The sequence below is a fragment of the Pongo pygmaeus genome, chromosome 2 (genome assembly GCF_028885625.2).
Source record: "Pongo pygmaeus isolate AG05252 chromosome 2, NHGRI_mPonPyg2-v2.0_pri, whole genome shotgun sequence".
Taxonomy (NCBI): domain Eukaryota; kingdom Metazoa; phylum Chordata; class Mammalia; order Primates; family Hominidae; genus Pongo; species Pongo pygmaeus.
This window is the reverse complement of record NC_085930.1, coordinates 68,099,824-68,127,465: the sequence shown is the minus strand read 5'-3', so window position 1 is coordinate 68,127,465 and position 27,642 is coordinate 68,099,824. Positions and strand designations below refer to the sequence as shown.

The 27,642-nt window shown below is 50.8% G+C and overlaps 1 protein-coding gene across 50 annotated transcripts; it reads left to right on the top strand.

The window, feature by feature from the left end:
- The first annotated feature begins 1,171 nt into the window (after positions 1-1,171).
- TTLL3 (tubulin tyrosine ligase like 3) lies at positions 1,172-27,642 on the top strand. 50 transcript variants are annotated; one of them, XM_054481440.2, is made up of 15 exons: positions 1,185-1,655; positions 1,882-1,970; positions 4,212-4,377; positions 4,514-4,611; positions 7,326-7,454; positions 8,925-9,039; positions 10,094-10,192; positions 11,819-12,014; positions 16,672-16,856; positions 18,194-18,437; positions 20,152-20,587; positions 24,376-24,545; positions 25,706-25,782; positions 25,959-26,185; positions 26,371-27,624. In XM_054481440.2, the coding sequence occupies exons 1-15, from the start codon at positions 1,265-1,267 to the stop codon at positions 26,764-26,766; spliced, it is 3,018 nt and encodes a 1,005-aa protein (XP_054337415.1). In that variant the 5' UTR covers positions 1,185-1,264; the 3' UTR covers positions 26,767-27,624. The 50 variants fall into 50 exon arrangements, 45 of the variants coding, with proteins under 45 accessions (XP_054337424.1, XP_063517826.1, XP_054337415.1 ...); XM_054481442.2 differs by having other exon boundaries at positions 4,209-4,377; positions 24,376-24,517; positions 26,027-26,185; XM_054481445.2 differs by having other exon boundaries at positions 1,186-1,655; positions 4,209-4,377; positions 16,708-16,856; positions 24,376-24,517; positions 26,027-26,185.

Below are 27,642 nucleotides of genomic sequence, written 5' to 3'. Positions count from 1 at the left end.
TTGGGGTCAGCTGGACAGGAAGGTGGGGGATTCACCTTCACTCTTAACACATCTACCCAGTGACTAACAAAGCTGGGCTCTTACCAGCATACTGTCTTCGACTCTGCCTGTGGGGGCACTGCTATAGAGTTTGCCTCTCAAACTGCCCCTGTGTGGTCCTTCTGTGACTAGCAGGCAACCTGAGTGATAACAAAACAGGTGTTTAAGAGACAGGCTTTGGAGTCAGACCTGGATTCCAGTGCTGCCTCTGCTCTGTGATTTGAGGCAAATTGTTTAACATCTTGGAGCCTTATCTCCCCTGTGACTTTTCAGGATAATATTTTGCCAGTGCTTCCAAAAAGGTTGCTTACGGTCTTAGCCTGGGGGCCAGGCATAACTGTTCTGATCTATTACATTTCTTTCGCAGTTGACTCAAATGATTATGTTTTTCCATTTCCAGTTTCTGGGGAGGGTGTGCTCTGCACCTTCTTGTTACCCACATATGCTGCCCTCGCTAAGGACCTTACCCTAGGCCCATCTGCCAGGCCCAGCAGGTCTGATCTGGCCTCACCAGGCTCCAGCCACCCTGGCTGTCTTGTTCTCACAAAGGTTCTTACCCCTCTCAGGGCTGTTGCTGGGACTGTCCCTTCGCTGAAGTGCAGTTCCTTCCCTTTCCCTGGTGACTCCTGACTCCTCGCATTTACACCTTCAGCTTAAATGCGTCACCTCTTCAGAGAGGACATCCTCTAAGGCCACTTTATCTAAAATGCACCCCCTTCCTGGTTTCACCTCTGCTTGTTCATTGCCCTTATTATTATACCTGTAAACTATTCTCTTCCTTTGTTACTTGCTTTTTATTCCTCTCACACTGGGCTTTAGTAAGCTCCATGAGGTCAGGGGCCATTTGTTAGCGCCTATAAATATGTGGAATCACTCAAACCCTAGGGCCGGTGGCACCAGGAAGTACTGGATAAGGAATCGCAACACTAACTGGGGCTCAGTGCTCTCTTCTGCCTTCAGTGCCCTGCTCATCAAGGGTCTGGGTGAGGCCCCACGTCCTAAGGAAGCCCTCGCTCAACTGCCCCGGGGCCCATCGGAGCCCCCAACCAGCCCCGAGCGGTCTGATGGTGCCCAGGGAATGGTTTCCAAGGCAATAGCAAACGGGGCGGGGCTTGGAACGGAGGACAAGGCTCGAGCCTAGGCAGGAACCTCCCGGCAGAGGAGGCGGCGACGCGGAGGGGCGCGGGATCAGGGGCGCTGGGAAGGCGAGCGCGGCGAGGGGCGCATGCAGGGCCCCGACGCGCCACTGCTCCTGAGCGCGGGGGAGCTGGGGCCCGGGCGCCGGGGCTCGGCCTCCTGGTACCGCCAGGAGGGCGGCGCGGTGTGCAACTGGCTGCGGAAGCCGCAGCCTCTCGAGCCACGCACCAGTTTCCCCTCCGCGCGCCGCTCCGAGTTCCGTCCACCCAGCAGGCTGCCATGGCCCGGCCCTGCCTCCGCCCAGCCCGAGGAGGGTCACGCAGGCGGCAGATGCCAGGCGGGCAGCCCCGCCCCTGCGCGCCGCCTCAGCGGCGCCTTCAAGACGCTGGTCCCAGGCACCCACGCCCAGGGCGCCGCGGATATCCACCCCCTCGGCCCCCCGCACACCCCGGTCCTGGATGACCCCTCTCCGCAGGATGGTGAGGCCCGTGCGGCTCGCTCGCTCTGGCCTACAGCGGCTGCGAGGACGACAAGACGCTGGGGTGGAGGGAATGGGGGTCGGAAGAAGAGCGGCCGAGGGTGGGCATCCGGATGAAGGCAGGAGGAAGAAAAGAGGCGTGGCTATCGGCGGCCAGAAAAGATCCTAGGCCGAGACCCTAGGCCCAGCCTCAGTCTACCCCGCCCCTACTCCGCATCTTTCTGCAGGTTTCCCGGTCCTCTGGCGAGGATCCTCCAAGACGTCTCACATGAACCGGCTCAGAAACGCCAAAATCTACGTGGAGAGAGCTGTCAAGGTCAGAGGAGGGGCAGGGGCGCTTAGAAAGGGCCCCGGGAGCGGCTCAGCCTGTCTCCCTGCGCTGTTTTCTTATATCCTTAAAAAACAAAAGCAAAAGAAAAAACAACAGCAAAAATCCTCAATCACCACACCCATCTTCAGCTACCTCCCCATTTACCCCTTCAGCACCAAACTTCTGGGCTCCCTCCACTCTGGTTCCCTGCGATGTCCTACTCTAATCAAGGTGCCTGGTGAGTTCCAGGGAGCCAAACCCAGCAGTAGTGCCTTTCGGTCTTGATCTCGGTTGGGCACCCTGTATCTTTCGACACCGCTGCCCCACACACCCTTCCCCTTGGCTGTCTGACTGCACGCTCCTAGTTTTCCTTTCTCCCTCTTTGGCTGCTGCTTTTCAGCGGCCTTTAAAGGTTCCTCGGCCATTAGTGGCCCCCTGGCCCCTTCCCCAGGTCTGTCTCCTTTGGCTGTGTCCTTGGCTGAGTCCAGTCAGTGTGCTGCACCCTCTCTGTGCCCCTTCCAGCCCAGCCTCGAACTCCACATCCCGTAGATCCAGCCCCCTACCTATCATCTACACCCAGAAAACTTAACAAGCATTTCAAATTCATGTCCCAAACCAGACTTTGATCTTCCTGCCCAAACCTGTCGTCCTCCCCAGTCTCTGGTCATTCCCATCTCTCAGTACCTCACGCCAGAAAATTCATCTTTCTGTTTCTTCACCCACAGGTCTAATCCTATCAGCAAAACCACTTGTCATCTCCACCTCCAAAACGATTCTCAACTCTAGCACCTTCTCCCGTCTGTGTTGTAACCACCTTCATTTTAGTAATTGTGATTTCTCTCCTAGGCAAACTATAACAACCTCCTAGCTGGTCTACCTCCATCCTGTCCCCTCATCTTTTTGTAATACAGCAGCAAGCCAAGCTTAGAAAGATTCCCTCAGTTAGCCTTTTTTGCTCATGATGCTCTTAGTATGAAATCCAAGTCTGTTCCAAGGCCTGCAGGGCCTTCCACAGTCTGGCCACTGCCTACCTCCTCTGGGGCTTTCCCCATCATTTTCCATGTTCCACTCACTCTGGTCTCCCTTCAGTTCCTTCTGACCTCTCTCCAGCCTCAAGGCCTTTGCACATGCATTCCCCTCTGCCTGAACCGCCATTTCCCAGCTCTGTACATTCATGGCTTCCTTTCAGCCTTCCCTGACCATGTATTTCTAAGTAGTTCTTCTGAATCCCATTAAGTATGCAATGTCTGGAGCCAGACTGCCAGGATGTAAATCCCTGCTCTTTTGCTTAACCACTGTGGGGCCTTAGGCACTGTACTTAACTTCTCTATGCCTCTGTTTCATAGCCAGTAAAATGGAGATAACAGTATCTAATAAAAATGCATAGTATTGGCCAGACGTGGTGGCTCACACCTGTAATCCCAGCATTTTGGGAGGCCAAGGCAGGAGGATCACTTGAGGCCAGGAGTTGGAGACCAGCCTGGCCAACACAGTGAAGCCCAGTCTCTACCAAAAAATATAAAAATTATTTGGGCATCGGATGCGGTGGCTGACGCCTGTAATTTCAGTACTTTGGGAGGCCAAGGCGGGCCTTGGCCTGAGGCCAGGAGTTCGAGACCAGCGTGGCCAATATGGTGAAACCCCGTCTCTACTAAAAATACAAAAATTAGCCGGGCGCAGTGGCACATGCCTGTACTCCCAGCTACTGGGGAGGCTGACGCAGGAGAATCGCTCGAACCCTGGAGGTGGAGGTTGCAGTGAGCCAAGATCGTGCCACTCCAGCCTGGGTGACAGAGCAAGACGCTGTCTCAAAAAAAAAAAAATTATCTGGGCGTGGTGGCGTGCACCTGTAATCCTAGGTACTCAAGGAGGCTGAGGCAAGAGAATCACTTGAACCCAGGAGGAAGAGGGTGCAGTGAGCCGAGATTGTGCCACTACACTCCAGCCCGGGCAACAGAGTGAGACCCTGTCTCAAACAAAACAAAATAAAAACACATAGTATTGTTAGTAACGCATGTAAGTGCTCAGCATGTAGTAGGTCCTCAATAAATATTAGCCATTGCTATTATCATTATTACCATGCATATTTATTTCTTTACTTATTTATAGTCTGTTTATTTCTCCTACTGGAATATAAAAATTTCCTGATGGCAGAGTCCATAACTGTTTGGTTCACCTTTATATCCCCTATGTCTGGCACTTATGCAATACTTATTGAAGAAGTATCCTTCTCTCACCTTGCAGCAGAAGAAGATCTTTACAATCCAAGGCTGCTACCCGGTGATCCGATGTCTCTTGCGCCGGAGGGGCTGGGTGGAGAAGAAGATGGTCCATCGCTCAGGCCCCGCCCTGCTGCCACCCCAGAAGGATCTGGATAGCTCAGCGATGGGCAACAGTGACACCACTGAAGATGGTGAGTGGTTCCTTCCCTTTCCACAGCTGTCACTCCTGAGTCCCTTTCCTTTGGTTCCCACTGTCCCAGGGTTGAGGCCTTATGGGCTATGGGTCAGGGAGAGGAAACTCATCAGCTCTGGGCTCTGCATCCACAGAGGATGAAGATGAGGACGAGGAGTTCCATCCACCACAGCTGTTTGACTTCGATGATTTACTGAAATTTGATGACCTAGATGGAACACATGCTCTGATGGTGAGGGCCCTGGGAGCCAAGATGATACAGGGACTGCCTGCTTAGAGGGAGAGCATTGGTGTCCAGCTGGGTGACCTCAGACAAGTCCTTTCTTTCTCTGGGCCATAGTTTCCCTATCTGTAGTAAAAACTGCTTCTTTAAAGGCTGGATACAGCTGGACATGGTGGCTCATGCCTGTGGTCCCAGCTACTCAGGAGGCCAAGGTGGGAGGATCACTTGAGGCTAGGAGTTCAAGACCAGCCTGGGCAACATAGTAAGACTCAGTCTCTATAAGAAAAGGTAGAAAAACATTATCTGGGTGTGGTGGCATGTACCTGTAGTCCCAGCTACTCAGGAGGCTAAGGTGGGAGGATCACTTGAACCTGGGAGTTACAGGCTGCAGTGAGCTATGATTGCACCACTGCACTCCAGCCTGGGCAACAAAGCAAGACTCTATCTCTAAAAAAGAAATAAGTGAATAAAGGCTAGATAGGCCTGCAGAGTGGGGAGGGACACAGCAGGGCTGTGTCCCATCTGGCCTGGGGATTCAGAGCTCTGCTAGGTCATACCAGATGCCAGCACAGCCTCCATGCATGGTAACTCCCCCTTCAAATAAAAACCCCATAGTTCCCCTTCCCCCCGACCCTTGGTAAGTGAAGGCGGGAAGGAAGGTCTTAAAAAGCTCTGGAAGAGGCGGAGCGGGGTGGCTTATACCTGTAATCCCAGCACTTTTTGGGAGGCCGAGGCGGGTGGATTCCTTGAGGTCAGGAGTTCGAGACCAGCCTGGCCAACATGGTGAAAACCCATCTCTACTAAAAAAACAAACAAATAAACAAAGAAAGTAGCCAGGTGTGGTGGCAGGCGCCTGTAATCCCAGCTACTCAGGAAGCTGAGGCAGGAAAATCACTTGAACCCAGGAGGTGGAAGTTGCAGTGAACTGAAATCATGCCACTGCACCCCAGCCTGAGTGACAGAGTGAGACTCCGTCTCAAAAAATAAATAAATAAAATAAAATAAAATAAAGGCCGGGAGCAGTGGCTCACACCTGTAATCCCAGCACTTTGGGAGGCCGAGGCTGATGGATCACCTGAGGTCAGGAGTTCAAGACCAACCTGGCCAACATGGTGAAACCCTGTCTCTACTAAAAAAATAGAAAAATTAGCTGGGTATAGTGGTGTATGTCTGTAATCACAGCTACTTGGGAGGCTGAGGCAGGAGAATTGCTTGAATCTGGGTAGCGAAGGTTGCAGTGAGCTGAGATCGCACCCCTGCACTCCAGCCTGGGCGACAGAGCGAGACTCTGTCTCAAAAATAAAATAAAAATACAAAAATTAGTCAGGCATGGTGGCGGGTGCCTGTAATCCCAGCTACTCGGGAGGCTGAGGCATAAAAATTGCTTGAACGCGGGAGGTGGAGGTTGTAGTGAGCTGAAATCGCACCACTGCACTTCAGCCTGAGTGACAGAACAAGCGATAACTCTATCTGAAAATTAAAAAAAAAAGGCTGAAAGAGTCAGTGTGATGATGTGGAGGACATGCATGTTGAGGTGAGGGCACTTGGGTTTCCATCTTGGTAGTGCCACTTACTGAGTTCAACTATATAAAATTGCCATTTCTGGCCGGGCATGGTGGGTCACGCCTATAATTGCAGCACTTTGGGAGGCCAAGGCGGGTGGATTATTTGAGGTCAGGAGTTCGAGACCAGCCTGGGGAACATGGTGAAACCCCGCCTCTACTAAAAATACAAGAAAAATTAGCTGGGCCTGGTGGCGCACGCCTGTAATCCCAGCTACTAGGGAAGCTGAGGCAGAAGAATCACTTGAACCCGGGAGACGGAGGTTGCAGTGAGCCAAGATCATGCCACTGCACTCCAGCCTGGGCGACAGAGTCAGACTCCGTCTCAAAAAATAAAAAAAGCCATTTCTGTATGTCAGAAATGGCTGAATATTGGCAGCTTCATATGGGTCAATCTCATGAGCCCTTGGGCAAGTCACTTGCCTTCCTGTGCCTCAGTTTCCTCATCTGTAAAACAGAGATAACCTTAGCCCCTACCACATAGAATTGTGGTGAATGAATTGACATGGAAAGTGCTTAGAGCAGGGCCCAGCATGTGCTGACATTGGTTATTAATAATTATCCCACCTCCCAGAGTTGTAGGAAGGATGGAGAGAGGCGGGGTCCATGAGAGAGCCTTTGTCACGGGCTGTGTGCCCATCAGCTTGGAGTCACCGTCCTGCCCCTGGGCAAGTCAGTGATGACCATGGGCCAGAACAAAGTGTGACATTCAGTTGTGCAGCTTTGTCACTGCTTGGGGACACCCTTATGGGCCCTGCCCCCTCAGCAGCTAACTCCATAGGTGGGTCTATGTCTCAGTCTTTGGAATTTGCTGTGGTTTGATGAGGCTAATGCCAACTCCTTCTTCTCACGCTGCCACTGCCTGGGGGCTGACAAGCCTCATAGGACACCTTAAGCAGTGATAAAGGGAGGCAGAAGGGAGTCTTTGGCCTCCCTAAGGCCAAAAGGAGGCTGAAAGGCTGGCTTGCTCTCTGCCCACCTGTGCCCTGGAGGAAGAGAAATCTTCTTGACTTACACAAAGATGATGTGTGGGCTAGAGGCCACCTTGGAAGCATGCTCTCCTTCCTGTCACCCACCCTGCTCAGCAGGGCAGGGAGAGGCTGCCTTAGTTCCTGCTACCCACACTGGCCTCTGTGTTTCTGTCTCCTCCTGTCTCCCCAGTCCCGCATGGTTCAGAATGAGACCCCCTACTTCATTTGGACCACTCAGCGGGATGTGCTCGACTGTCGCTTCCTCTCCAAGGATCAGATGATAAACCACTACTCCCGGGCTGGCTCCTTTACCACAAAGGTGGGCTCCCTAGAGGAGCAGGCAGGGCAGCTTCCAACCCCCTGCCCTTGGGCTGGCAGCTCTCCTCCCTGCTCTCCTTGTTAGTAAGAGTAAGTTCTCAGGACAAGGGGAAGTATACAATTCAGAAAATTTGGAGTCTGACCAGTATCTGGCTAGTTCAAATCCAGCCCCAGCACCGTATCTGGCATTTGTAGATATGGTGACTAAAATGGGTCTGGAGGTAGAACAATCACCAAATCCAATGATAGTGAGCAAGCGGACTCTTACCTCCTAAGCAGAAGATATCTGGCTAATGGACCCATTCTGTCTTACCTGGGTTTCTTTTTTTTTTTTTTTTTTTTTTGGAGACAGAGTCTTGCTCTGTCTCCCAGGCTGGAGTGCAGTGGTGCAATCTCAGCCCACTGCAACCTCTGCCTCCCAGGTTCAAGCAATTCTCCTGCCTCAGCCTCCTGAGTAGCTGGGACTACAGGTGCACGTCACCACACCTGGCTGATTTTTGTATTTTTTAGTAGAGATGGGGTTTCACCATGTTGGTGACCTCAGGTGATCCACCTGCTTCAGCTTCCCGAAGTGCTGGGATTTCGGGCATGAGCCATCATGCCCAGCCTTACCTGGGTTTCTTAGCAAGTGACTTCACCTCTCTGAGCCTCAATTTCCTCATCTTTCAATGAGAATACCAGTAAGGCCTATCTTCTGGGGTTGTGGCAAGGATGAAGGGCTTTATAATAATGACCTGCCATTATATTATTGGTGTGGGTTAGGAAGGATTCTAGAGGAAGCAGCTCTTTTTTTGTTTTATTTTTAAGAGATGAGGTCTTGCTATGTTGCCCAGGCTGGTCTTGAACTCCTGGCCTCTGGCCTCAAGCAGTCCTCCCACTTCAGCCTCCCAGAGTGCTGGGATTACAGGTGTGAGCCACCGCGCTCGGCCTTGGCAGCTGTTTAAGAATGAGAAAGGGTGGGCTGGGCACAGTGGCTCACACCTGTAATCCCAGCACTTTGGGAGGCCGAGGCAGGCAGATCACGAGGTCAGGAGATCGAGACCATCCTGGCTAACATGGTGAAATGCCATCACTTAAAAATACAACAAATTAGCTGGATGTGGTGTCGGGCACCTGTAGTCCCAGCTACTCTGGAGGCTGAGGCAGGAGAATGGTGTGAACCCGGGAGGCAGAGCTTACAGTGAGCTGAGATCACACCACTGCACTCCAGCCTGGGTGACAGAGTGAGACTCCATCTCAAAAAAAAAAAAAAAAAAAAAAGAATTATGTGAAAGGGTGGACAGGAGGGACATCAGGCATTCTTGGCAAAGGACACTGCCCAGGCAAATATATGGTGATAGATGTGAGCAACTCAGACCTTGCAAGTGGGGCCAAGGCTCTGAGAGCATATCCAGTCAGTCTTTCTGAGCTGTCTGGGTGCGTGCTGAGTGTGGGCAGTCCTGCCCTGCCCTCTCAGCGGCTAACTCCATAGGTGGGTCTATGTCTCAATCTCCGGAATTTGCCGTGGTTTGATGAGGTTGATGCCAACTCCTTCTTCCCACGCTGCTACCGCCTAAGGGCTGAGGATGACAAAAAAGCCTTCATAGGTAAGGAGACCCCCAGCCCCATGCCTGGACCTCAGGCTGGGAGCAGGGCTGAAGCTCTGGCTCATATTGGAGAGCAACAGGCCTCTCTTCATGCCCTCATCTGCCCCAGCAGATTTCCTTTTCCACCCTCAATCCTTACCCTTCCCTAAAGTGCCCTCCCTTAATACGCCTCTTAGCTTGGTCAACTCTGACCTCCAGAAAAGCTTGGGTAGCTTGGCTTATATTCTAGAGCAGGTTCTAAAAGTTGGTCAGTCCCTTGAGTTTGGAATCCAGAACAGATTCCAGGCTTATATCAAGTTCCACTTGTTGAATTGGGTTCCAAAAAAGGCTGCAGGCTTTGGGTTTCTAAGGCAGACTAGGTTCCAATTCCACAATATGTTCTAAATTCAGATTTGAATTTGGGTCCAGATTCTATGCTAGATTTAAATTACATTCAAAATCTGAACTAGGACACAGTCTGTTTCTCAGGATAGAATAAGTATCAAAAGTAGGTGATGAACAGAAGAAACAAATCAGACAATGGGTCCAAGCCAGATTCTGAAGGCAGAATATGATCCAAGTCGGGTCAGATTTGGGGTCTGGTTCCACAACTGAAACAGGAGCAAGTTCTTTTTTTTTTGAGATGGGGTCTCGCTCTGTCACCCAGGCTGGAGTGCAGTGGCGCGATCTTGGCTCACTGCAAGCTCCACCTCCTGGGTTCCCGCCATTCTCCTGCTTCAGCCTCCCGAATAGCTGGGACTACAGGCGCCCGCCATCACGCCTGGCTAATTTTTTGTATTTTTAGTAGAGACGGGGTTTCACTGTGTTAGCCAGGATGGTCTCGATCTCCTGACCTCGTGATCCACCCACCTCAGCCTCCCAAAGTGCTGGGATTACAGGCATGAGCCACCGTGCCCAGCCTGAAACAGGAGCAAGTTCTAAATTTAGGCTCTAGAGTCAGAAAAGGTAGAGTCAGGTTCTGAATCCAAAATGGGGCAAGTCATGATGAGGTTCTGGAACCAGAACAGGCCTCAAGCCTAGGGGCTGAGCAGGGTATCCCCTGGCCTGGGAGCAGAGGACTTCTGGCTGACCGCTGCCCGCAACGTTCTCAAGCTGGTGGTGAAGTCTGAGTGGAAGTCATACCCTATTCAGGCAGTAGAGGAAGAGGCCTCAGGTAAGAACTGTGGTTACCTCCACTCTCCCACCCATTTATCCTCCACCCATCCGCCCTTCCACCTATCTGCCCTTCTACCTATCTATTCATCCACCCACCTACTGGTTCATCCACACATCTGTGTATGATTCACATCTACCCATCTATCCATCCATCCACCATCCATCCATCCACTCATCCACCCACGTATTCACCCACTCTCTGATCTACCGATTCACCCATCCACCCTTCCACTCATCCTTCCATCCTCCCACCTGTCACCCATTGTTAATCTCTTCATTCATCTAACTGACAGCTCCATACTCCCCATCCATCTATCCACTCCCTGCCTACCTATCCTTCCACAGATCCATCTACCCATCTATCTACCTGCTATTCCATTCTCCTATCTACTACCTATCTGTTCTCCAGTCCATCCACTCATCCATTCTTCTGTCCCAGGTACCTAGACACTTGTCTTCCCATCCATTTGTTAGTTGATCCACTCCTCATTCAGCCCTCCCATGGGCCTGGCATGTAGCCGGGCACCCTGGAGAGGGCAGACTAAGAAGACATGGTCCATCCCTGCCTGTGAGGAGTTCAGGTCTCTGAGGAGGAGGAAGCAGTGAAACTGGGCTTTACACATGGCCTGAGAACAGCTTAGGCCTGAACATAAGGAACAGCTTGGAGTGGAGGGGGACACAGAGGACCCCTCACTATCATGCATGCCAGCCCAACCACTGCCTGCCCTTTCCCTTTCTGGATTTAGTTCGTGTCTCCAGGCTCCTAGTCCTGTAATCCAGGGACCCATCAGCGACGGATTCAGGGAAGTAGAGGCAGCTCTCCAGGAAGGAGGAAAATCCCTGCCTCTTCCAGAGAGAGACTTCCCCATTGCTGTCTCTTGTGTGTGTCACATACAAGGAAGGCTTGGTTGTGTGCCAGGATAAGGGGCCCAAGGGCCTCAGGTGTGGCCAGAGACCCTGTGCTTAAGCTTTTATAGTATAGGTCAGGCTGCAGGAGTTTGAGGGCCTCAGTTGTATATCAGGATCTTCAGAGCACTGCGATGTTCAGGGGTGAGTCAGGTCTGTGGATGTGCACGGGGTCTTCTGAAGGGTCAGTTTCTGTAATCACTTTCAGGTGTGTCAGGGCCTTGTGCAGTAACAGTGCACACAGAGGTTAGTGTTTCTGTGGTCTAAGGGTTGTATCTCTGTATCAGGATTCTGGGAGTGGGTCTGGATTTCTGGTGTGTGGACTTAAGAAGCTGTGTCAGACTTGGGGGAGGGATATTCATGTATAACTGGGTTCACATAGGCCAAGGCTCCCGGGTGCATTTTAGGCAGAGCCTCAGGTGTGTTAGAGGTCCCAGGGGCAGAGAGGCTATAGGTGCTGTCAGAGGCCTTGGGGACATTTAGGGCAGAGCCTCGAGTGACAGGTCCTGGGACAGTGGGAGCCAAGGGCAAGTGCTAGAGTTGCAGTGAATTTAGAGCAAAGCCTCAGCTAAGTGACACATCCCAGGGCAGTAGGGGATCTATCTAGGTTCGTGCTGGGCCTCAGGTAAGTGACAGGCCTTAGGACAATGGGGGCTGTGGCATGCGTCGGGTTACCTGCCTTGATATGGGATCGTGACAGGCCCCTCCCTATGTGCAGGAGACAAGCAGCCCAAGAAACAGGAGAAAAACCCAGTGTTGGTGTCCCCAGAGTTTGTGGATGAAGCTCTGTGTGCGTGTGAGGAGTACCTTAGCAACCTGGCCCACACGGACATCGACAAGGACCTGGAGGCCCCGCTGTACCTCACCCCCGAGGGCTGGTCCCTCTTCCTCCAGCGCTACTACCAAGTGGTCCAGTGAGTTTCCTGCAGCTGGGACTTTGGGCTGTGGGCAGGGGCTTAGGGATAGACCCTTTCTGTCTCGTGCAGCCCCTACCCCTTCCCCAAGTCTCCCGCTCGTTTACCCTGCTGTTCTTCTGCTCAGGAACCCTCAAGGACTCTCACTGCCTCCATGATAGGGTCTGGGCCGCTTTTCTTGGTTCTTGGCATAGCATAGTCACTAAGAGCATGGCCTGTGCCACCAAATGGACAGCACATTGCCCAAAGTGTGTGTTGTATGGATGTTAATTCTACAGGAAGTAAATACATTTTATGAAAAAAGGGCTTTTGTGGTCCATCACATTTGGAAAACACTGGATTAAGCAGTTAATTAAAGAGGCTTCCCTGGGGCAGTACTCTTCAGAACCTATGGGTGGTGTAAGCCTATAGAGACAGTGTGCTGCTTATCCTGTACTTAAGTGAGCCCAGTGCCCTGCCTCCCACCAAGCATCCTGAGGGGCAGTGTTTTCTGAACACACTTTGGAAAAAGGTTCTTAGGTGGGGGAAGGGAGGATCAAGGTGAGCCTGGTGCTGCTTTAGGGAGATTCCATTCGGGAAAAGCATGCAGCAGCGACTGGAGGGAGAACAGCTCTGAAGGCAGAACACACAGTAAGCATTTCTTGAGCAACTCCGATGTGCCAAGCATTGTGCCAGGTTCCAGAAATGAAGCGTAGCCCCTGTTCTCAACCGGGACACAGCTCAAGGTTTGAGACCTGCAGGAAGCCAGGTGGGAGTGCTAGGAATCTCAGCTGGGGTGGTGGTAATGGGAAGAAATGGACAGATTTAATTACTCAATAGGGGAAACCGAAGAACTAATGAATGACATCAGCAGCAGACCCACATCATTAGCAAGTAATTCACTGCATCTTTTCTAAATGTCAGGACATAACTTAGGTGGCCCAGTACTTTCTCTTTGGCTACTGGAAAATGTAAAGCTACCCATCTTAAATTAAGAATTATCAACGCGGCCAGGCGTGGTGGCTCACGCCTGTAATCCCAGCACTTTGGGAGGCCGAGGCGGGCAGATCACTTGAGGTCAGGAGTTCAAGACCAGCCTGGCCAATATGGCGAAACCCCATCTCTACTAAAAATACGAAAATTAGCTGGGCATGGCGGCGCATGCCTGTAATCCCAGCTACTCAGGAGGCTGAGACAGTAGAATCGCTTGAACCCGGGAGTCGGAGCTTGCAGTGAGCCGAGACTGCACCATTGCACTCCAGCCTGGGTGACAGAGTGAGACTCTGTCTCAAAAAAAAAAAAAAAAAAAAAATTTTTCAAGACTTAGAACATTAGTCGTGAAGCACATGAGTCCTTTTTATTTCTGGTGTGTGGGGGCAAATTCTAGAGAGGGCTATAGGAACCTCTCTAAAGTTGGGATTACATAAAACATTGCATCATATAACAGACATACACAGTGTTGAATGGTTCAGTACAAATGACCAGCATTCATTCATTCCTTCAATATTTTATTTTATTTTTTTGAGACAGGGTCTCACTTTGTTACCCAGGCTGGAGTGCAGTGGCGCAATCTTGGCTCACTGCAACCTCTGCCTCCCAGGCTCAAGTGATTTTCCCACCTCAGCCTCCTGAGTAGCTAGGACTACAGGTGTGTGCCACCAGGCCTGGCAAATTTTTCTTTTTTTTTTTTTTTTTTTATAGAAACATGGTTTCACCATGTTGGCCAGGCTGGTCTTGAACTCCTGAGCTCAAACAATCCACCCGCCTTGGCCTCCCGAAGTGCTGGGATTAACAGATGTGAGCCACTGCACTCGGCCTAATTCATTCAATATTTACTGTTAATGCTTCTCAACTTTTTAAAAAAACCAATTCCACTTGGGGCGATGGCTTATGCCTGTAATCCCAGCACTTTGGGAGGCCAAGGCTGGCGGATCATGAGGTCAGGAGTTCAAGACCAGCCTGGCCAATATGGTGAAACCCCATCTCTTCTAAAAATACAAAAATTAGCAGGGCCGGGCGCGGTGGCTCACGCCTGTAATCCCAGCACTTTGAGAGGCCAAGGCGGGCAGATCATGAGGTCAGGAGATCAAGACCATCCTGGCTAACATGGTGAAACCCCATCTCTACTAAAAATACAAAAAAGTTAGCTGGGCGTGGTGGTGGGCGCCTGTAGTCCCAGCTACTTGGGAGGCTGAGGCAGGAGAATGGCGTGAACCCAGGAGGCGGAGCTTGCAGTGAGCCGAGATCGCTCCACTGCACTCCAGCCTGGGCAACAGAGCGAGACTCCATCTCAAAAAAAAGAAAAAAACAGCCAGTTGTTTTTTTTTTAAATCCTGGATTTTAAGAACTAAGCCAGCCAGGTTTTCATCAAGGTTGACTTTTCATTAAAATACTGGTATTTTTTTTCTTTTTGCTAATTATAAAATCATATTGTCATGTCGAATATACTTTTTCAAATTACACTCCTGTGTGATATTTTCCTGGGCCACATCACAGATTACTGAAAAGATACTTCATGCTACGGACCATAGAAAATTTGTCAGGACATAGGTGTGAGTACTCCTGGGACACCTTGCCTAGCCCCCTGCATCTGGCGGTCCCTCTTCCTGGCACTGCCCCAGTGGCTGCTGTCTCCTCCTTAAAAAAGAGAAAGTTCTCCATGACTGGAGACATTCAAGATGCTAAGATGTTACAGAGTTAGCTTCCCCTGAATAGGAGGCTCCCGTCCTATTCAGTCAAAAGGAAAGAAATGCAAGAGTCTGGATGAGGCAGCCATCTGGGGTATTTTGTGACTTGGTTTAGTTCAGGACATTTTCTGTCTTGTAGAGAACAGGGTCCCTCTTTGTTCATGAAACCCTGTCTGTGCAGCCCAGTTGCTGAGGCAAGCTCCTACCAAAGTACTTGCTGAGCCAACCGTTCATTCATTGAGCAAACTTTCAGGGAGTACCTGCTGAGTGCCAGGTGTGGTGCTTGGGGATGGGGATTACAGCAGAGAACAACTACAGAAAATGTTCCTGCTCTTAAGGAGTTTATATTCTAGTTAGGGGATTCAGACAATAACCAAATAAGCAGATGTGTCAGGTGGGGGTAAATGATGGGAAGAAAACAAGCAAGAAGAGGTGTGATATAGATGTGCTTGAAAGGAATTAGGCTAACATTGTTTCAGCCAATATTAGGCACAGATTAAGACAGGAATGAACCCCAAAAAGCACCTATGGGTGGAGGAATCAGACAGGACAGAGTTTGAATCCTGGCTGAACCACTCAACTTTCAGTGTATGGCCTTGGGTAAGTCCCTTAACTCTCAAAGCTTCGGTTTACTCTTTTTTTTTTTGAGATGGAGTCTCGATCCGTTGCCCATGGTGCAGTGCAATGGCGTGATCTCGGCTCACTACAACCTCCGCCTCCTGGGTTGAAGCGATTCTCCTGCCTCAGCCTCCCGAGTAGCTGGGATTACAGGCGCCCACCACCACACCCGGCTAATTTTTGTATTTTTAGGAGAGACGGGGTTTCACCATATTGGCCAGGATGGTCTCGATCTCTTGACCTCGTGATCCGCCCACCTTGCCCTCTCAAAGTGCTGGGATTACAAGCATGAGCCACTATGCCCATCCCAGTTTACTTTTTCTTTTCTTTTTTTTTTTTTTTTGAGACGGAGTCTTGCTCTGTCACCCAGGCTGGAGTGCAGTGGCACGATCTTGGCTCACTCCAACCTCCGTCTCCCTGGTTCAAGTGATTGTCCTGCCTCAGCCTCCCAAGTAGCTGGGATTACAGGCACCTGCCACCATGCCTGGCTAATGTTTGTATTTTTAGTAGAGACAGGGTTTTGCCATGTTGGCCAGGCTGTTCTCGAACTCCTGACCTCAGGTGATCTGCCTGCCTCCGCCACCCAAAGTGCTGGGATTACAGGCAGGAGCCACCGTGCCTGGCCTAGTTTACATTTCTCTAAAATGGGACCAGAGCTGGGTGTGGTAGCTCATGCCTGCAATCCCAGCACTTTGGGAGGCTGAACAGGAGGATCACCTGGGGCCAGGAGTTCAAGACTAGCCTGGGTAACATAATAAGACCCATCTCTGCAAAACATAAAAATTAGCTTGGGTGTGGTGGTGTATGCCTGCAATTCCAACTACTTGGGAGGCTGAAACTTGGACCTATGAGTTCCTGGCTGCACTGAGCCGTGATTTCACCACCGCACTTCAGCCTGGGTGACAGACCAAGACCCTGTCTCAAAAAAAAAAAAAAAGTCGGGGGGTAGGGGGTGGGTACTAGTAATACTTCCCTGGCAGGGCCTTGAGGGGATTAGTGAAAATATATGGAAAGCCCTTGTCACAGTGCCTGGCACATAGTGGTGCTTTATCATTAGGAACTGGAATGATTAAATTCTGTCAAAGACAGTTTTAATGTAATAGGAAGGGGGGTGGCACAAAATGTAATAAGAAGGGGGTGGCACAGGTGGAGTGTTGGAGTAGGGCGTGGTTTGCAGTTAATGGAATTTTATCAACCTTTCCCATTCGTGTAGTCTGGGCAGGTTAGGATTTCAGGGGTGGCTTAAAGATGGGGCTGGAGGCTTGGGAGGGACCTATGGATATCTGCAGGGAGGGTGTGACCAAGGCTGCCTGGATGACGGTGGGGGGTGGTGGAATATATCTCCCCTTGCCCTCTCCACCTGCATGTCCCAGGTCCAGCCCTGCCCAAGTTCCATCATTTCCCCACAGCCAAGGGGCAGAACTCAGGCACCTCGACACTCAGGTCCAGCGCTGTGAGGACATCCTGCAGCAGCTGCGGGCCGTGGTACCCCAGATAGACATGGAAGGGGATCGAAACATCTGGATCGTGAAGCCAGGAGCCAAGTCCCGCGGACGAGGTGGGGGTCAATTCCTGCTTCCTGCACTGGCACCTCACGACTTGCATCTACCAGTAGAGGCCAAGGAAGTTAAAAGTGCAGGTCTATTGAAGCCAAATTGCCTGGGTTTGAGTCCTAGCTCTGCTACTAATATTCTTCGTGACCTTGAGCAGGTTTTATCACCTCCCTGAACCTCAGTTGCCTCATCTGTGAAATGAGGAGGATGATGATACCTCCTATGAGGTGAGGATTAAATGCAGTCATGCATCTAAAGCACTATTCCAAATCCTTAACATGCTTTAATTTATACAATCTTGGGAAACTGAGGCACGTGTAGGCTCTCACATGATCCGGAAGGATATCCTTAAGGTCCTGGAAGCAGCAGTTGGCTGCCTCTAGACAAGGAGATACATTTTTTATTGTATGCCCTTTCGTACTGCCTAATTTTTGTTTTGTTTTATAGTCTATTATTGGTAAGAAAGTAATAGGTGCACATGCTTTAAAAAAGCCCCCAGCCGATCGTGGTGGCTGACACCTGTAATCCCAGCACTTTGGGGGGACCGAGATGGGCGGATCACGAGGTCAGGAGATCGAGACCATCCTGGCTAACACGGTGAAACCCCATCTCTACTAAAAGTACAAAAAATTAGCCGGGCGTGGTGGCAGGCGCCTGTAGTCCCATCTACTTGGGAGGCTGAGGCAGGAGAATGGCGTGAACCCGGGAGGCGGAGCTTGCAGTGAGCCGAGATCACGCCACTGCACTCTAGCCTGGGCGACAGAGCAAGACTCCGTCTCAAAAAGAAAAAAAAAAGCCCCCAACACTGGCCAGGTACAGTGCCTCATGCTTGTAATCTCAGCACTTTGAGAGGCTGAGGCGGGTGGATCACTTGAGGTCAGGAGTTGCAGACCAGCCTGGCCAACATGGTGAAACCCTGTCTCTACTAAAAATACAACAATTGGCCACGTGTGGTGGCGGGCGCCCATAATCCCAGCTACTCGGGAGGCTGAGGCAGGAGAATCATTTGAACCCAGGAGGCGGAGGTTGCAGTGAGCTGGGCTTGTGTCACTGCACTCCAGCCTAGACGACAGGGCTGTCTCAAGGAAAAAAAAAGCCCAGCACTTTAAATTTGTATCCATGTATATATTCCTGTTTCATCAAACAAAACTGGTTAATTAGGAAAAATTTAAAATCCTTAGCAAATTCCTGGCTTTCCCAAAGGGAACTGGGTTCTGATTGAGGGAGACAGCCTTACCCACTCAGCCCTATCAGCTCTGAGGGGACGAGAGGTCATGAAAGCTGGCCCTTCTCCCGGCCCACGCCTGACGTTCCAATCCCTGACTGCCCTCTTCCCCCGTAGGCATCATGTGCATGGACCACCTGGAGGAGATGCTGAAGCTGGTGAACGGCAACTCCATGGTGATGAAGGACGGCAAATGGGTGGTGCAGAAGTATATTGAGCGGCCCCTCCTCATCTTTGGCACCAAGTTTGACCTCAGACAGTGGTTCCTGGTAACTGACTGGAATCCACTTACCGTGTGGTTCTACCGCGACAGCTATATCCGCTTTTCCACGCAGCCCTTCTCCCTGAAGAACCTGGACAAGTGAGCCCCTTTGCTCGCCTCCCACGAGCTCCCTGCCTAGTTGGGGAGCTAGCAAGCAAACAGGCGATTACAGTGCAGGGGACTCGTGCAGCAACACTAGGCTCCACACATAAGACTGCAGGCAGGCGGGCCCTCATCCTGCCAGCTGTCCTTGCATCCAACAGATTTTTTTTTTTTAACAGACAGGGGCGGCCTCACTCTGTTACCTAGGCTGGAGTGCAGTGGCATGATCACGGCTCACTGTAGCCTTGACTTCCTGTGCTCAAGCAATCCTTCCTCCTCAGCCTCCCAAGTATCTGAGACCACAGGCATGTACCACAGCTGATTTTTAAATTTTTTTATGTAGACATGGGGTCTCACTATGTTGCCCAGGTTGATCTCAAACTCCTGGGCTCAAGTGACAGTCCCATCTTGGCTTCCCAAAGTGCTGGGATTACACTGTGCCTGGCCCCTCCAACAGATTTGACCGAGTGTGTACCTTGTGCCATGCACTGTTCTGGGCACTTGGGGTATAGCAGTGAACAAAACAAGATCCCAGCTCTCAAGGGCTTACATTCTAGCAGGGAGAAACAGGCAAGCAATGAACACAAGTGAAATTATCTAACAGGTTAAAAGATTATTTGGGCCAGGCGCAGTGGCTCATGCCTGTAATCCCAGCACTTTGGGAGGCCGAGGTGGGCGGATCACCTGAGGGCAGGAGCTTGAGACCAGCCTGACCAATATAGCGAAACCCCGTCTCTACTAAAAATATAAAAATTAGCCGGGCATGTTGGCGGGCACCTGTAGTCCCAGCTACTCGGGAGGCCGAGACAGGAGAATTGCTTGAACCTGGGAGATGGAGGTTGCAGTGAACTGAGATTGTGCCACTGCACTCCAGCCTGGGCGACAGATCAAGGATCTGTCTCTAAAAAAAAAAAAAGATTATATTTGTCGTTGGGGGAAAAAGGGAAGCAAATGTAGAGCAAGGGAAAGGAGGTCAGGAGTTTTGAAAACCAAGATGTTGTGTTAACTTCTAGGGTGAGAGAAAGCCTTGTTGAAGCCTGAATTCCAATTCTGTCTCTGCAGCTTCCAAGTTGTTTGACTCTGGTCATGGGAAAACCTATTTAAGCCTTGGTTTCCACATCTGAAGAATGGAGGCAGTAGTATGAAATTCATAGCTATCAATTATTGAGTGCTTCATATGTGATAGTGCTGAGCACTTTGTATACATTATCTCATTCTTAATAAGAACCCAGTGAATACTTCCTGTTCACCAGGTCTGAAGAAAAAAAAAAAACAGTGAAGTGGGTACTGTTACTACCCCCATTTTGCAGATGTGAAGAGCACGCAGGTTAGATGACTTCCCTAAGGTCTCACAATTAGTGTGGAGATGGCACTTGAACATGTCCTGGCGATGATGGGGCCATACCCTTACGCACCCTCTTATCTTCCAAACACTGGGATGGTTAACTGAGACTATGCACAAAGCACTTACTACTGTGGCCCCCGTAATTCGCACCCTCAGAGCAGCCCTGAGAGACAAGAGTGGTTCTGGCCCTAGAAGAATGTGGTGGGGCCCAGGCCTCTGTCCTTTTTGTCCTTCCCAGTAGGGCCCCATCTCAAGTTGAATAGTGCAGGGTGGCCCAGGGCTGCTTCCAGGACTTGCCTGTCCTCCCTGAGCTTGGATGGGAGAGACACAAGGTCCTGGACCTCAGTTTTCTGCTCTCTGTCCCAGCTCAGTGCACCTGTGCAACAACTCCATCCAGAAGCACCTGGAGAACTCATGCCATCGGCATCCACTGCTTCCGCCAGACAACATGTGGTCTAGCCAGAGGTTCCAGGCCCACCTGCAGGAGATGGGTGCCCCAAATGCTTGGTCCACCATCATGGTGCCTGGCATGAAGGATGCTGTGATCCACGCACTTCAGACCTCCCAGGACACCGTGCAGTGTCGGAAGGCCAGCTTTGAGCTCTATGGCGCTGACTTTGTGTTCGGGGAGGACTTCCAGCCCTGGCTGATTGAGATCAACGCCAGCCCCACGATGGCGCCCTCCACGGCAGTCACTGCTCGGCTCTGTGCTGGCGTGCAAGCTGACACCCTGCGCGTGGTCATTGACCGGCGGCTGGACCGCAACTGTGACACAGGAGCCTTTGAGCTCATCTATAAGCAGGTGAGAAGGTTGGACCCAGGCAGGACCCCAGAGAGTCTGCACCCTCTTCCAGGCAGCCCCATAGTGAAGCATAGGACTCTGCAGTCAGACCCAGTTTAAGACCCAGATTCAAGTCCTGGTCCTGCTAAGGTGACCTCACTTCCTTGAGCCTCAGTCTCCTGATCTCTGAAATGGGGACATTATTACCATCTTTCTCATGGGAATGGGAGAATAAAATGAATTCATATAGGAGGATAATATTTCTAGAGAGGCATGTAGCATAGTCATAAGAGCAGAGATTCTGGAATCTCCTTGGGTTCAAATTCCTGTTCAGTGACAACAAGCTGTGTGACTTTGGACAAGTTCCTAACCCCTAGGTCTCCTCATCTGTAAGAATAAAAGTAGTACCTAACTCACAAAGTTAGGTACTATGAGTTGTGAGAATTAAATGAGTTGATAAGTAAAGTACTTCATTTATTTATTTTTGAGACAGAGTCTCGCTCTGTTGCCCAGGCTGGAGTGCAGTGGCATGATCTTGGCTCACTGCAACCTCCACCTCCTGGGTTCAAGCAATTCTCCTGCCTCAGCCTCCCAAGTAGTTGGGATTACAGGTGCCAACTACCACGCCTGGCTAATTTTTGTATTTTTAGTAGATACAGCGTTTCGCCATGTTAGCCAGGCTGGTCTCGAACTCCTGACCTCAGGTGATCCGCCCACCTCGGCCTCCCAAAATGCTGGGATTACAGGCAGAAGCCACCGTGCCCAGCCAGTAAAGTACTTTAGAATAGTGCCTGGCACATAGTAAATGCTACTAAGTTTTAGCTAATGTTATTATTACCTAATAAGGTTAGGACTTGCATCATGTATAACCTGTAAAGTGCCTGAATGTATAGTAATAGGCAATTACTGGTAGCTACTATTATTATTAGTATTATAATTATTTCACTCATCTTGCTCCAAAAAGAGATTGGAGTCTACTTGTAAAATAGAACAGCATTTTAAAAAATCAGTCAGAAAATTGATTGCAAGGCTTTCTGAGCTCTGGATAGAATCTTGTGGCAGTTTAAGTGGCTTCTGATTAGCATTCGGTTTCTGTCAAGGTTTGGTTACAGGAAGAGAACGTACCGATCACATGACCTAAGTGACCTCGTCTTTGTTACAGTTACTGATCATTTCTTAAATTAATATATTGGCGTTTTGGTTTCAGAAAATGTAAATGGAGAAATACATGGGCAGGAAAATATGAGCAAGCTGAGGGAAAAGGTGCCACTGTAGTGCAGTGCTCCCAATGCCAGTGCCCAGGCCAGAAGCATCTGAAAGCTTCTAAAGGTATGGATGTCAGGAGGCTCCACCCCCAGAGATTGACCCAAAATGTCTAGCTTGGGGAGGAGACTATGCATCTGCATTTTTCAAATGTCCCCCAAATATCTTTTTTTTTTTTTTTTTTTTTTGAGACGGAGTCTTGCTGTGTCGCCTAGGCTGGAGTGCAGTGGCACCATCTCCACTCACTGCAAGCTCCGCCTCCCGGGTTCAAGCGATTTTCCTGCCTCCGCCCCCTGAGTAGCTGGGACTACAGGCACCTGCCACCATGCCCGGCTAATTTTTTGTATTTTAGTAGAGATGGGGTTTCACCATGTTAGCCAGGATGGTCTCGATCTCCTGACCTCGTGATTTGCCCGCCTCGGCCTCCCAAAGTGCTAGGATTACAGGCATGAGCCACCGCGCCAAGCCCTCTAAATGTCTTTTATTGCTGATTTGTTCTTGTTTTTGTTTTTAGGCCAGCACATAGTGAAGGCTTATACCTTGCACTGCTTTTTTTTGTCTCTTTTCATCTAGGCCAGCCCCAGTGCTTTTTGACCCCATAGTTTTGATCTTTTGAGGGGCCAGGCAGGTTGTTTTGTAGAACTGTCCCACATTCTGGATTTATCTGATTGTTTCCTTATGGTGTTATTTACCTTGGTCTTCTGTTAGCTGATTGTCTCAGGAACTAGAAGTTAGGTCAAATAGTTTGATGAGGTTCAGGTTAAACATTTTTCCCAAGAGCACTTCAGAGCTGATGCCGCGTACCTCATGTGGCATCACAAGGCACATCCTGTGAGAGTGTCTCACAGTTAGTGCTGCTGAGTTTGACTGTGGATTACAGTGGTGACTACCAGATCTCTCCATTATAAGCTACATCTCCCCTTTGCAATTAATTTTTCTGTAAGGTGCTGTGTTGGCTCTGTCCAGATTACACATTTTCCTGTCATCCTTTCATCTAATTGTTTTGATACCAGTTTTGATTATTGCCTATTTTATTAGAGTTGCAAAATGGCAAATGTCTAATTCTGTTGTTCCTTCTGCATTTATTAACTGAGATTCTTCTGTAAAGATGAGCTTTCCCTCATCATCTGGGACTACTTGGGAGTGCTGATAGCTATATTTTTATTTGATTTTTTTTTTTTTTTTTTTTTGAGACAGAGTCTCACTCTGCCACCCAGGCTGGAGTGCAGTGGTGCTATCTCGGCTCACTGCAACCTCCGCCTCCCGGATTCAAGTGATTCTCCTTCTCAGATCCTGAGTAGCTGGGATTACAGGCGCCCACCATGGCCGGCTAATTTTTGTGTTTTTAGTAGAGACGGGGTTTCGCCATGTTGGCCAGGCTGGTCTCCAACTCCTGACCTCAGCTGATCCACCCGCCTCGGCCTCCCAAAGAGCCACCGCACCTGGCAATAGCTGTATTTTTTTTTTTTTTTTTTTTTTTGAGATGGAGTTTCGCTCTTGTCACCCAGGCTGGAGTACAATTGTGTGATCTCGGTTCACTGCAACTTCTGCCTCCTGGGTTCAAGCAATTCTCCCTGGAGTACAATTGTGTGATCTCGGTTCACTGCAACTTCTGCCTCCTGGGTTCAAGCAATTCTCCTGCCTCAGCCTCCCGAGTAGCTGAGATTACAGGTGCCTGCCACCATGACCTGCTAATTTTTTTGTATTTTTAGTAGAGACAGGGTTTGGCTATGATGGCCAGGCTGGTCTCGAACTCTTGACCTCAAGTGATCTGCCAGCCTTAGCCTCCCAAAGCACTGGGATTATAGGTGTGACCACCATGCCCGGCCAATAGCTGTATTTTTAACAAGCTCCAAGTAATTCTGATGTTTAGATAGATTCTGATCAGGATCCTTCAGTGGCACAGAAGATACCTCCAGTTGGCTCCAGGTTGCTAGCAAGGCACAGGGAGCTCTCCTGGAGCCCAGCTGAGGGCAGGACATACAGCTTGGCCTGATAGGAACTGAGAGTTGTAAGGGAGTCCCTCTCCTGGACCCTTCTCTCTGCCTTCTTCTGCATATTCGCTACTTCATTCTCTCCACAGACTGTCTTCTTTAGGGTTCTTAATTTCTGCTTCCCCATAACCTGGATTCACACGAGGCTCTAGGCAGGCTCCAAACCTCTTACTTGTCTGGGTGGCGTAACTCAAATTCTCTGTGCAGAGAATCTGATTGGCTCAGCTCAGGAAGCTGTCCACTGGCAGTGGCCTGTGCAGTGGAGCCACACACATTCCAGCAGGGGCTGGGGGCAGCTTAGGAGGGAAATGTGGCTGAGGGGTGCTGGTGGGACATGGCTAGGATTCCCCCTTCCTCTGGGCTAGCAATTCCTGGAGCTCTGTGACTCCAGGTACTGACTCAGAGGTGGGCTTTCCATTTCTCAGCTCAGAAACGCCTCTTTGACCAGGTGCCTCAGAAAGTAATTCCACCCATCTCTACTCTGGGTCCCGCTGGGCCAAGGATTCCAGTACCACTGACTGAGTGGGCCTTGTTTCCTCTTCTTGCCCACAGCCTGCTGTGGAGGTGCCTCAATATGTGGGCATCCGGCTCCTGGTAGAGGGCTTCACCATCAAGAAGCCCATGGCGATGTGTCATCGGCGGATGGGGGTCCGCCCAGCAGTCCCTCTGCTGACGCAGCGAGGCTCTGGGGAAGGCAAGAACTCGGGGACCCCTACCCACAGGTCAGCTTCTAGAAAGGCGCTGGGGCCAGGAGCCTGGGGCACAGTGAGAAGCCAGTCTCCACTGCCACCACTTCAGCCCCCGGAAAGGGGAAGAAAGGCAAGGCGAAAATGGCCACAGCCCTGGTCTGCCCCAATCTCCGGGAGTGGGACACCCCCAGCACCAGGATGGGCTGCGTTTTCACCATGACCTTTTCTAGTGGGGACAGGCAACCCCACCACTTGAACAGATTGCCATTGAGTCCGAAGAACCCCCAGGCCCTGGGTAAGACCATTCCCCCAAACACCCGAGTGTCCCAAGACGATTTATTCCTGCTCTCCAGGCCCCTCCCAACCACCTGGATCAGCCACCCTACCGAAGAGCCACCAGTAGCAAGTAAAAGCCACTACTCACAAAGTATTCTTTAAAAATACACAGCCAAAATAGCTGGGCATGGTGGTGCGAGCCTGTGGTCCAGGCTACTTGCAAGGCTAATGAGGATCGCTTGAGCCCGGGAAGTCAAGGCTGCAGTGAGTTATGATCGCACCTCTGCATTCCAGCCTGGGAGACAGAGCGAGATGCTGTCTTAAAAACAAAAACACAAAAAAAGCACTTTGGGAGGCCGAGGCGGGCAGATCACTTGAGGTCAGGAGTTCGAGACCAAGCTGGCCAACATGGTGAAACCCCATCTCTACTCTACTAAAAAATACAAAAATAGCCGGGTGTAGGGGCAGGTGCCTATAATCCCAGCTACTTGGGAGACTGAGGCATGAGAATCGCTTGAACCCAGGAAGCGGAGGTTGCAGTGAGCCGAGATTGCACCATTGCACTCCAGCCTGGGCGACAAGAGCGAAACTCTGTCTCAAAAAAAAATAAATAAATAAATAAATACCCAGCCAAATGAGTATTGTCTCCTCCAAAGTAGTTACTCTGCCTCACAGAGTGACTTATTTCAAAGATGACCTTATTTCAAAGATGCCAGGACTTAAGCCCAGGTTGCTCTCTCCAATGCCCATGCTTTTCCCACTGCAGTATTCTGCCTTTGCCTTCAAGCAGTCACCTCTGGGAGAAAGAACTAACATGTGTCTTGCACTTAACAGTTTGCCCCATGCCGCTACCTGCCCAGCTCCTTTAGTGCTTACACCAGCCTAGCAAGGTAGGTGCTATTATCCCCATTTTCCAGCCGAGGTATCAGGAAGTTTAAGGAAGTTGCCCAAGGTTGCACAGCTCAGAAGGGGCACAGCTGGGATGCAGACCCAGGTCTGTTGGACTCTACCCTGTTTTCTTCTCACTGCCTCTGGAGGAGGAACCGGGAGGGCTCCATCTGCCTTCACCCCACTCCCTCCACATCCCCCCATCCTCCACACATACCTTTTAGGGCAGCTAGGCCACCTTGGGGGCCCCCCAGGCCCTCACAGCTTCTCTTGCTCCCACAGCCCCTCACCACTTCCCCAGCCTCCACACCAAGGCCCAGCTGCCTTCTCCCCATGTACTCCAACACCAGGGCCAGGTCCTCAGACGACAGCACAGCAAGCTGGTGGGCACTAAGGCCCTGTCGACCACAAGCAAGGCCTTGAGGACTCTACCCACGGCTAAGGTCTTCATTTCCCTCCCACCCAACCTTGATTTCAAGGTGGCACCCGGCATCCTGAAGCCAAGAAAGGTGGGCCTCGACCTGTGACTCACACCCAGTGGACAGTGCTGAGCACGGGGTCAGGGCTGGAGGGCACAGGCAGAGGGCAGCTCCCAGGCTGGCTGGCACCCAAGGGAAGAGCTTGTCTCCCTCAGAAGCCCCTTCCTCAACAGATTTCTGATCATCTCCTTCTTCTCCCCTCCTTTCACACCGAGGCTCCTGCTCTCCTGTGCCTCCGAGGCCCCCAGCTGGAAGTGCCTTGTTGCCTCTGCCCTTTGAAGTCGGAACAATTCCTAGCACCTGTAGGAAGGTCAAGGCCAAAGGCAAATTCAAGGCCAGACTGTGACAAACCCAGGGCTGAGACCTGCCCCATGAAGAGGCTGAGCCCCCTGAAACCCCTGCCCCTTGTTGGTACATTCCAGAGGCACAGGGGCCTGGGGGATACGAAGCTAGGGAAGCCCCTGCTTCGATTCCCCACTGCCCTTGTCCTGGATCCAACACCAAATAAAAAGAAACAAGTGAAGTATTTGGGGCTTGACTCTATTGCTCTTGGAGGGTCAAGAGTGGGTGGGGTGAGGCTGTGTACCCCAGGGTCCACAGGAAGAGCCTGAGGCCATCAGCAGCTCCTCCGTGCAGCAAGGCCCAGAATTCCCACCTAAGGACACACATGGGGCTTCCTATTTAGGGACTCCCCCAGCATCTCCGATCCAGGGGTGGGGAGCATGAGCCTTCACTTTACAGATGGAGAAACTGAGTCTGAAAGAGGCGGCATGGCTTGCCCAAGATCACGTGGCAGTGAGTCGACACAGGGACATATTGCCAGAACTGCCGACCACTGGGAGCCCCCCAACCCCAGAGAACAAGGCGGGCTAGCAGAATGACACCTAACGGGCATAGGAACGTTAATGCCATGAGACAGAGGAAAGAGTTGACCTTGCCTAAACCTCAGCCCTTCTGCAGAGGGAATGGGTCTATCCCTTCTTCAGCAAGTGGCCAAGGTCACCTAAAAATGAAATATCCAATAAGCCACACCACCTGAAGAAAAGTGTGGCACTGCTTAGTTGTAGTGGGTTGAACTGTGGTCCCCTGAAAAGAGATGTCTACTTGGACCCTGTGAATGTGACCTTATGTGGGAAAAGAGTCTTTGTAGCTGGGTATGGTGGCTCATGCCTGTTACCCCAGCACTTTGAGAGGCCAAGGCAGGAGATCGCTTGAGCCCACAAGTTCAAGACCAGTCTGGGCAACATGGTGAATCTGTTTCTACAGAAAACTAGCCAGGTGTGGTGGCACGCACCTGTAGTCCTAGCTACTCGGGAGGCCTAGGTAGGAGGATTACCTGAGCCCGGGAAGATCAAAACTGTGGTGAGCTGTGATCACACCACTGTGCTCTGGGCCTGGGAGACAGAGTGAAACCCTGTATCAAAAAAAAAAAAAAAAGTCTTTACAGATGTAAATAAATTTAAGATCTTAAATGAGATAATCCCAAT

Excerpts from the sequence above, each read along its gene's own strand:
- TTLL3 (XM_054481439.2), top strand. The coding sequence starts at position 1,265 with ATGCAGGGCCCCGACGCGCCACTGCTCCTGAGCGCGGGGGAGCTGGGG. Across the intron at positions 1,656-1,881 it reads TGACCCCTCTCCGCAGGATG|GTTTCCCGGTCCTCTGGCGA; the intron begins GTGAGGCCCGTG and ends ATCTTTCTGCAG. Across the intron at positions 16,857-18,193 it reads AGCCAAGTCCCGCGGACGAG|GCATCATGTGCATGGACCAC; the intron begins GTGGGGGTCAAT and ends CTTCCCCCGTAG.